Source organism: Barbus barbus, assembly GCF_936440315.1.
Source record: "Barbus barbus genome assembly, chromosome: 25".
NCBI lineage: Eukaryota > Metazoa > Chordata > Actinopteri > Cypriniformes > Cyprinidae > Barbus > Barbus barbus.
This window is the reverse complement of record NC_136753.1, coordinates 240,001-250,000: the sequence shown is the minus strand read 5'-3', so window position 1 is coordinate 250,000 and position 10,000 is coordinate 240,001. Positions and strand designations below refer to the sequence as shown.

At 43.9% G+C, this 10,000-nt stretch overlaps 2 protein-coding genes across 2 annotated transcripts in view; both read left to right on the top strand.

Moving 5' to 3' along the window:
* LOC306844861 (ferredoxin-2, mitochondrial-like) overlaps positions 1–2,652 on the top strand; it is a 5,897-nt gene extending 3,245 nt beyond the window's left edge. Inside the window, exon 5 of the mRNA XM_079377279.1 lies at positions 1,559–2,652. Within this exon, the coding sequence (XP_079233405.1) occupies positions 1,559–1,715 (157 nt within the window). The 3' untranslated portion in view covers positions 1,716–2,652. The remainder of the gene's footprint in view (positions 1–1,558) is intronic.
* A 1,927-nt stretch (positions 2,653–4,579) lies between these two features.
* Positions 4,580–7,637, top strand: zglp1 (zinc finger GATA like protein 1; the record flags this gene model as incomplete). The annotated part of the gene is made up of 4 exons (XM_079377137.1): positions 4,580–5,442; positions 5,515–5,615; positions 6,825–6,918; positions 7,104–7,637. 4 exons carry the CDS (start codon positions 4,580–4,582, stop codon positions 7,222–7,224), a joined length of 1,179 nt encoding a protein of 392 aa, XP_079233263.1. The 3' UTR covers positions 7,225–7,637.
* Positions 7,638–10,000: the final 2,363 nt, after the last annotated feature.

Here is a 10,000-nt window from a genome sequence, read left to right as displayed (position 1 = left end):
TATTACCCTTTTAGACTTAGTTTTTGAAGTGAAAAATAAAGAAAATACTATAGAAAACTTATTGAAACAACCAGGGGCCAGTTCCATAAACTTAGCCAGCATGTTAAGACTGTGTCTGAAGAAAATAGTTTGACCAACTAACAGTTGCAGAGAGTAATGTCTGTGTATGCGTCTGTGTGCGTGTGTCTGTGTGTGTCTCTGTGTGTGTGTGTCTCTGTGTGCGTGTGTGTCTGTGTGTGTCTCTGTGTGCGCGTGTCTGTGTGTGTCTCTGTGCGTGTGTTTGTGCGTGTGTCTCTGTGTGTGTGTGTGTGTGTGTGTGCGTGTGTCTCTGTGTGTGTGTGCGCGTGTCTCTGTGTGCGTGTGTGTGTGCGTGTGTCTCTGTGTGCGTGTGTCTCTGTGTGCGTGTGTCTGTGTGTGTCTCTGTGCGTGTGTTTGTGCGTGTGTCTCTGTGTGTGCGTGTGTCGCTGTGTGCGTGTGTCGCTGTGTGTGCGTGTGTCTCTGTGTGTGCGTGTGTCGCTGTGTGCGTGTGTCTCTGTGTGTGCGTGTGTCTCTGTGTGTGCGTGTGTCGCTGTGTGCGTGTGTGCGTGTGTGTGTGTCTCTGTGTGCGTGTGTGCGTGTCTGTGTGTGTCTCTGTGTGCGTGTGTGTCTGTGTGTGTCTGTGTGTGTGTGTGCGTGTGTCTCTGTGTGCGTGTGTGTGTGTGCGTGTGTCTCTGTGTGCGTGTGTGTCTGTGTGTGTCTCTGTGTGCGTGTGCGTGTGTCTGTGTGTGTGCGTGTGTCTCTGTGTGCGTGTGTGTGTGTGTGCGTGTGTCTCTGTGTGCGTGTGTGTGTGCGTGTGTGCGTGCGTGTGCGCGTGTGTGTGCGCGTGTGTCTCTGTGTGCGTGTGTCTCTGTGTGCGTGTGCCTCTGTGTGCGTGTGTGTGTGTGCGTGCGTGTGTCTCTGTGTGCGTGTGTCTCTGTGTGCGTGTGCCTCTGTGTGCGTGTGTCTCTGTGTGCGTGTGCGTGTGCGTGTGTGTGTGCGTGTGTGTGCGCGTGTGTGTGTGTGCGTGCGTGTGCGCGTGTGTCTCTGTGTGCGTGTGTCTCTGTATGTGTGCGTGTGTGTGTGTGTGCGTGTCTCTGTGTGCATGTGTGTGTGCATGTGTGTGTGCGTGTGTCTCTGTGTGTGTGTGCGTGTGTCTCTGTGTGTGTGTGCGTGTGTCTCTGTGTGCGTGTGTGTGTGCGTGCGTGTGCGCGTGTGTCTCTGTGTGCGTGTGTCTCTGTGTGTGTGTGTGTGCGTGTCTCTGTGTGCGTGTGTGTGTGCATGTGTGTGTGCATGTGTGTGTCTCTGTGTGCGTGTGTGTGTGTGTGCATGTGTGTGTGCGCGTGTGTGTGCGTGTGTGTGTGCGTGCGTGTGCGCGTGTGTCTCTGTGTGCGTGTGTCTCTGTGTGCGTGTGTCTCTGTGTGCGTGTGTCTCTGTGTGCGTGTGTGTGTGTGTGCGTGTCTCTGTGTGCGTGTGCATGTGTGTGTGTGTGTGTGTGTGTGCATGTGTGTGTGCGTGTGTCTCTGTGTGCGTGTGTGCGCAGGGAGGACGATATGCTGGACATGGCACCGATGCTGCAGGAGAACTCTCGTCTGGGCTGCCAGATCGTCCTGACTCCGGAGCTGGACGGCATGGTGCTGACGCTGCCCAAGGTCACCAGGAACTTCTATGTGGACGGTCACGTGCCCAAACCTCACTGAGCAGCCGAATGAATGGAGGGATCACAAAGCACTGTGGGAAACCGCCGCTAGACAAGCCTCTGGTTAAAGGCGGATCGAACATCTCTGAGCTTCTCATCCGGTGAACTCTTGAGCTTCAGCTAAATTCGGTGCGCAGGTATTTCCAGGTGAAGGACTCCGGCGTGGCGCTTCATTATCCTTCATAGAACCACAACATTAGAGATAGTCTACATGTACCGAAAACATCACCATCCAACACCTGTTTCTCTCTTTTCTTTTGTATGAATAAAATGAAGCCTTTTTTTAGGAAACATTGTCATTGTTTCTAAGACAATGCTCATCGTTTCCCATGACTGTAATGCAGATGTTGTAATTCACTCATAGTTTTGTAATTCCCATTATCCTCGATGACTTGCTGTACTGCAGCAAAATATTCCTGTAGTACAATATCTTATTGATGAATGGAAAAATTAAAGAATGTGAATGATGCAAAACGGGCTTCATTTTCTTCATACGCTGTTTGACTTCTTATTTCTTTGTTGTTTTTGTGGTGAAGTATCAGCTGGACTTGATCTCCACGTTTCATAAGATTGTCCAAAAACAGAAACATTCCACAGTACAAATAATTTCAGGCTTTATAAATGTTACCATGTTCAGACTCTTTGTGTGTGTTCATCACACATCTGGTCAGTTATTGGGGCCGCAGAGAGAGTAATGATGTAGGAAGGGTCAGCTCATCATCAGGGTCAGATCCAGCAGAGACTGATGTGTTTTACAGTAAGAGACTGCACTTCATTTCATTAATAAACACACAAACCTGTCAAACGCACATTTCTCCTTTCATTGTGTGCACAAATTATTCATCTGTCTGTAAAAACCACAAATCTGTTAAGTTTGTTCAGGAATAAAATGTCATGCTTGATTCTGATGTATGAAATAAACAATAGTGTGTCATCATAATCCGTGTGTTTGGAGTTAATCATTAATTCATAATAAATGAATTCAAGATCCACTCATTTAGTTTTGTTTAGTGAAATCACTGAGAATCTGAGCTTCTGCAGCACAGGTGAGATCCGGAACACCTGCTGATCAGGTCACGTGACTGTCGCTCTTACCTGTGGAGGATTGCTGCAGAGTCACAGCGGTGAGTTTATTCACATCCGTTCAGAATCACACAAACTCATCCTCCTCCTCCTCCTCCTCCTCCTCAGGGTCGAACTGCTGCTGATGTTCGTGGTGCCTGCGCGTGCCGCGCGCGGGAGATTTACTGTTACTGTGTAGCGACTGCTGAGAGGAAATCCTGCGATCTGTTACATTGTGAGTTATTATGACGCTTATGAGTGGCGTTTGAAATATTCTAGAGCAGAACTAAACTCTGAATAACTTTAAAGTTTGTTTGGTTTCTGTCCGTTTATTTACCGTCAGTTCAGATGTAAACGTTATTCAGAACGGCCACGACAGTGAATCTTTACAAGATACTTTGATGTCATATCCAAACCACATTATCAATAATTCTGTCTGTCCTCTTCATGTCATTGTATGTTTGGTCTTTATGAAGATGAGATGCGTCTTCAGTTTTCACAATGATCTTAAGGCTCAAATACACACTCGTGTGAATATACTACTGTGAAAAAGACTGGGGTCAGTGTTTATTTATTTAGAAATTACTACTTCTATTCAGCAAGGACACGTTAAGTTGGTCAAAAGTGACAGTAAAGACATTTATAAGATTTTTATTTAAAATAAAAGCCTGTTTTTTGTTTGTTTTTTACCTTCTAAGTTCTATACATCAAAGAATCCTGAAACAAAATGTATGACCGTTTCCACACAAATATTGAGCAGCACAACTGTGTTCAACTGATTGATAATAATCAGAAATGTTTGTTGATCAGTAAATCAGTATATTATTATGATTTCTGAAGATCATGTGACACTGAAGACTGCAGTAATGATGCTGAAAATACAGCTGCAGATCACAGAAATAAATTACAGTTTAACAGATATTCACATAGAAAACAGATATTTTAAACTTTAATAATATTTCACTGTTTTTACTGTATTTTTGATCAAATAAATGCAGCCTCTGTGAGCAGAAGAGACTTCTTTCAGAAACATTAAAACATCTTACTAAACAGCCATGGATGCAGTGTTGGGGTAATGCATTACACATCACGCGAGTTAAGTAATCAATTACTTTTTAAGTGAGGACTGTGTGCCTCGTGTATGGTTAGTCCTAGAGTCTAGACTAAATGTAAACATGCATTTACTCATCTCAGTTGCACAAAAACGGATTTAGTTACCTATTCCTCCAAATAAATAAAGTACAGTAAAATGCAAACTCGGAATATGCCGCAAATCTGCAACAATTGAATGGTAAATAACACAAATATCCTTTATGTATTTAATACCATTTTATTATCCAATGTCTGTGCTGCTGTGCTTCAATTATCAAATTCAATCATACTAAGCAAAAATTACTAACATTTAACTAACATTTGTGCTTCCTTTTTTTTTATTGCTGAAGAGTGTTCAGCGTTCTCTGCAGTCTGCTGCACAGACTTAAGCCTGAGGTGTATTCATTTCACTTTTTGGTGTGAAAGGACGTTTACATATACCAAAAATAGAACTTTTTATATTGAAAACAAACAAGCAAGCCCAGCCCAGATTTGAAAAGTAGCGCAAAAAGTACTGTAACACATTATTTTCCATAAAAAGTAACTTAATCAGTTACTCTTTTGGGCAGTGACGCGATATTGTAATACATTACTTTTAAAAGTAACTTTCCCCAACACTACATGGATGTTTACATTTATTCCATATTTGGATGGCTTCAGAATGTAATAATGTCCCTGTTCCTCTCTGTTTCAGTAAACCGATGAGGGAACATGAGCTCTCATGAAGATGTGCAGCACCAGCAGGAGACCCAGTCCTCCATCCTCCTCCTGCTTCAGGAGGCCACCAGACTGTCTCCTCCAGCGGACGGCGAGAGCTCCAGTTCTGGACCGTCACATGTAGAGAAACGAGACACCGGGTCACTCGTCCTCTCCGGCCGTAAAGAATCTGGCTCTGTGGAGTCTGAGCGCAGCAGCAGCGCATGGGACGTGATGCATCTGATCAACCAGCAGTGTGAGCGTCTGCTGCAGTCCGGCTGCGAGGACAGAGCTCCGGTCGATCTCCACCCATCAGACGTCACAGAGACTGTGGTGATGTCCAGACCTGCATCTGAGCCGGAGTGTCCAGCCGTTCCCTGCAGCAGCGTCCCATCCGATGCATGTTTCTCAGTCATTTACGAGCTCACAGACGTGGAGGAACTCAAAGAACCCAGCGATCTCGCTGAGCTCATAAAGACACACACAGCGGATCACATCAGCGCCGGTGAGAAGATAGAAAACCCATCTGAGCTGTACGTCCAGGGTCATTCTGATCGTGAAGAATCTGTTGTCCAGTCCACAGGAAGTGATTGTCCGCCTGTCTGTCCTCTTGACTTCACGTCCTGTCTGTTGTCTGAGCGAGATGCTGAGAGTGTGTGGCTCCCTCTGAACACCTCTGAAAGCTCCCAGTGTTCCTCACAGCCGACAGACCTCAATAATAATCTCTTAGAGAGCGTGAATAAGGATCGCAGACGAAAGCAGGCTCATCCCGAGCGCAGCCCTGACCCGCAGGACCCCGGTGTGCAGGGCGTGACCTTCAGCATGACCCCGCAGCTGAACGCCGGGCAGAGCCAACTGGTCATCACTTCCAACTACAGGTGGAGCCTCTGATGGAGTGAGTATGTGTGTTTCTGCTCTGTTAGGTTGATGTTGTGTCCTCCTCTGCTCAGCAAGGAGATCCGGTGCTGGAGGAGAAGCAGGAGGAGCAGCCGGTGCCGGTCTCAGAGGAGCAGCAGCTCAGAGGAGGAGAGCAACTCCTGCGGTCTGTCCCGTCTGTACTGCACACAAGCACCAGAGGGCGCTCACACACACACACACACACACACTAGTTAGTGCTAGTCAGCTCACTCATCTCTAGTACTAGTGCTTACACCCATCAAACCTCCATTACTAAGTGTTAAAGTGCAGCTCCAGACATGAATGATTCCCAAGGAAATAAGACTGATTTTGATTTTGATGTAAGCAAAACTCCTCTATTTTACTTTTATAATCCCAGGTGAAAAAAAGTGCAATTCCATAATGTACTTAAAGTGCTCTATTTTCACACACTAATTTTGTACTTGATTTTAATTTAACTAAAATGTTCTTTTAACATACTATCTCTGTATTTAAAAAATGTATTTAGTCACCACTTGTAGTACACTTGAACCCATCCTTCATACACTAGTACACTCAAGTGGTGACTAAATGCATTTTTTAAATACAGAGATAGTATGTTAAAAGAACATTTTAGTTCATATTCATGGTGTCCCACAATAACACCGTTGAGTACACTCAGATGATCTTACGTTCATCTTAAGAAGGACTAAAGAATATATTTTCTTAGTATATTAAGTACAACATTAGTTCATGAGAATAGAAAAAATTGCATTTGCATTTTAAGTACATTATGGAAGTGTCCTTTTTTTTTTTTTTATAACCTGGAATAGATATTTGACCTCAAATTTATGTCATCTAAAGCCTTTATGTATAGATATAGTAGCTGACACTCAACTGAAGTTCCTCTGACAATAATTGCATAATTTGATTCTGGAATTCATGAAATAAGATCTAAACAAGCTTGCATTCATAACTTAAAACGTTATTCAAAGTTTGATATTAAAGGGATAATTCTGTCATCGATTACTTGCCCTCAGAACCTGTATGAGTTTCTTTCTTCTGTTGAACAGAAGATATTTTGAAGAATATTGGAAATCAAACTTTGACGGTATCCATTGACTTCCACAGTATTTTTTGGGAGTGAATGGATACCGTCAAATGTTCATCTACACATAATTCAAAATGTCTACTTTTATGTTCAGCAGGAGAAAGAAACTCATACAGTTTGAGGACGAGTAAATGATGACTTTTTGGGTGAAGTATCCCTTTCGTGTTTTTAGTCTACATTGACTTCAGCAGATGGAGTGTTATTGAGCGTTTATTCAGTCTGTGGTCTCGGAGTGTCTCTCTGAGCTGTGTTTTGTTGTGATGTGTTCCTCAGGGAGTAAGATCTGTGCGTCGTGCCGCACGAGGAAGACTCCTCTCTGGAGAGACGCTGAAGACGGGACGCCGCTCTGTAATGCCTGTGGGATCAGGTGCGCTCGCTGACCCATGAAAACAGACTTTTAAGAACTGCATGTCAAAAGTCTGATCTTTCCAACACGGTTCATGTTTATTAGAGGTTTATGGAAAGCACTTTATGAGTGTTTTTGTAAATGCATAGTAAATATTCTTCTGACTGAGGCCTGATTTAGTTATGGTGCACTCTTGGTTTTCGCAGGTATAAGAAATATCGCGTGCGCTGTCAGCAGTGCTGGAACATCCCCAAGAAGGAAGCAAACACTAACTCCACGTGTCTGAAATGCGGCGACGTCCTGAAGCTGAAGAGCAGCAGCTGGTAGGACACTCATAACCTCAGATCTGAGTCTCTGCATGCTGAGATGATCCGAGAGTCTGTGAGTCTAATAACTGAATCGTTCTCAGGGCTTGTTGTGAACGGACTGATGAAACCAGCTGTTCGGTTCAGTGCTGTATATGACTCTTCACTTATTTCATTTGCACATTCTTCTTGTTTTGTGTCCACATATTTATGGCTGAATATATTTATTGATTTGTGTATTTTCTTTGGTCACAGTCTCTCTGATTTGTGTTTCCACCGGCTGTGTTTGTGTTCGGAGGTTTTCTGTGCTGGAATGAAATATTAAATTGTATTTATAGTCCCCTGATGTCGCAGTGTTTTCTTAAGTATTACATGGACGCTTTATTATCTGATTGAGTCAGTCATACAATGTATGCAGATTAATATGAATGTTGGAATTGGTGTGTGGCAGTGAGATCAGATCAGCTGTACATCGTTGAACAGGCTTCAGTTTCTGCTTCTTGGCTCATTCATGTTTTGACCGAAACTCAGACGTTCGGATGTAAATGTGACAATAATTGACTGAATTTGATTGAAGTGAAGCCTTTCATTCATTTGCTTATGAATGAAACTTAAAACCAGCAAAAATATCTGCCAGTGGGGCAAGAAAAATCTTGTTTAGTCTTTGAAATAAGATGATTTGTCTTTCTCCTTTGGCAGATATTTTTGTTTGTTTTAAGTAATTCATTTTCATAATTGTTTTCAGAAAACAAGACTGAAAAACATTTTACTTGTAAATTCATCTTGATTCTAGAATTTTGTAGATATTTATACTAGAAAACAAGACAAAATACTAAGAAAATAATTTTTTCAGTGATCTCAGGCGATCAGGACCAGTCTTATTCCTCATGATTTGAGCATCTGTAAATCATTGGCTGTAATGCTTTTATCTGTGAGAGTGCTGTTGTCCTTCTGAGTGAGTTTGGCCCCGGCCCCTCCGCAGCGCTTTAAGAATTGAGTTATGAATAATGAGCGTTCGTGTGCTCACACCTGCGACCTGCACATATCCTGTTTGGAAGAGGGCCGCCGCTCTCGCCAAAGCGCTCGACATCGAGACTCCCGCCCTCCGCTCCAACAGGAAGTGTGGACAGGAAACAGCTGTCCCTGACATCCTCCCTCTGCTGCTCCAGGTGCATCCTGGGTACTCGAGCGGCGCAGACACAGCTCTATCTTTCTCTGATGATGGTGAATCTCGCTGTGTTTCACGCGAGAGCAGCCAAGCATGACGGATATATTTAATCACATGTGCAGGTGTGAGCAGCACAATGGTTTCTGCATCTTATCGAACCACATGATGTGTGACCGGCTCTCGCTGGTGTTCATTTAGTCCACAAACTGTGAGCATCGGATCGCTCCGTAAAGCAGCACAGTAACAGCACACATGATCTGAGGAATCATTCAAGACTGGAGCACAAACACACGCTCACTTCAGCACTTAGTGCTGGAATACAGGACTGACTTACAGTCTGCAGGAGTCAGTGCTAGCTGGAGATATCAGGTGCAGATGTTGGGTTCTGCGTGAGTTTGTTGTGAAAGTCTGTTAGTGTGTGATGCCAGAAATCCTCTATAAACATTTACAGTGTCACAAGTGTGTGATGACTGACTGGTGTTGTGATATCTGTTGTGTTCCAGCCTTTAGTGCTAAAGCTTTCATCACCAGCCAGCAGTGCCACATCTGAGCACCGCTGACACACACATACACATACACTCACTGAACACATACACATACACACATACACTCACTGAACACATACACATACACACATACACTCACTGAACACATACACATACACACATACACTCACTGAACACATACACATACACACATACACTCACTGAACACATACACATACACTCACTGAACACATACACATACACACATACACTCACTGAACACATACACATACACACATACACTCACTGAACACATACACATACACACATACACTCACTGAACACATACACATACACACATACACACATACACTCACTGAACACATACACACACATACACACATTCACTCACTGAACAGACACACACACTCACTCCCTGAACACTCACACACACACACACACACTCACTCACTGAACACACACACACGCACACTCACTCACTGAACACACACACTCAGTCACTGAACACACACACACACATTCACTCACTCACTGAACACACACACACACACACACTCACTCACTGAACACACACACACATGCACACACTCACTGAACACACACACACGCACACTCACTCACTGAACACACACACTCAGTCACTGAACACACACACACACATTCACTCACTCACTGAACACACACACACACACACACTCACTCACTGAACACACACACACGCACACTCACTCACTGAACACACACACACACACACACTCAGTCACTGAACACACACACACACACACACACTCACTCACTGAACACACACACTCACTCACTGAACACACACACACATGCACACACTCACTGAACACACACACGCACACACTCAGTCACTGAACACACGCGCTCTTATTGCCCTAAACAATTAAGCCTCACTGATCTGTATCTCTGACACACAATAGTGTTTACATGGATGGAGGAAATGTCTCAAACACAAGTGTGTGAGTTATGAAGAGACGTTTGTATATGGCACATGAAGTGTGTGTGTTTGATGTAATTCTCTCTCTCTTGTCCTCTTCATAACCCTCAGTCTGCTGGTCAGATCATTTACACAGATGAAGAGTAATTATCCATGACACACA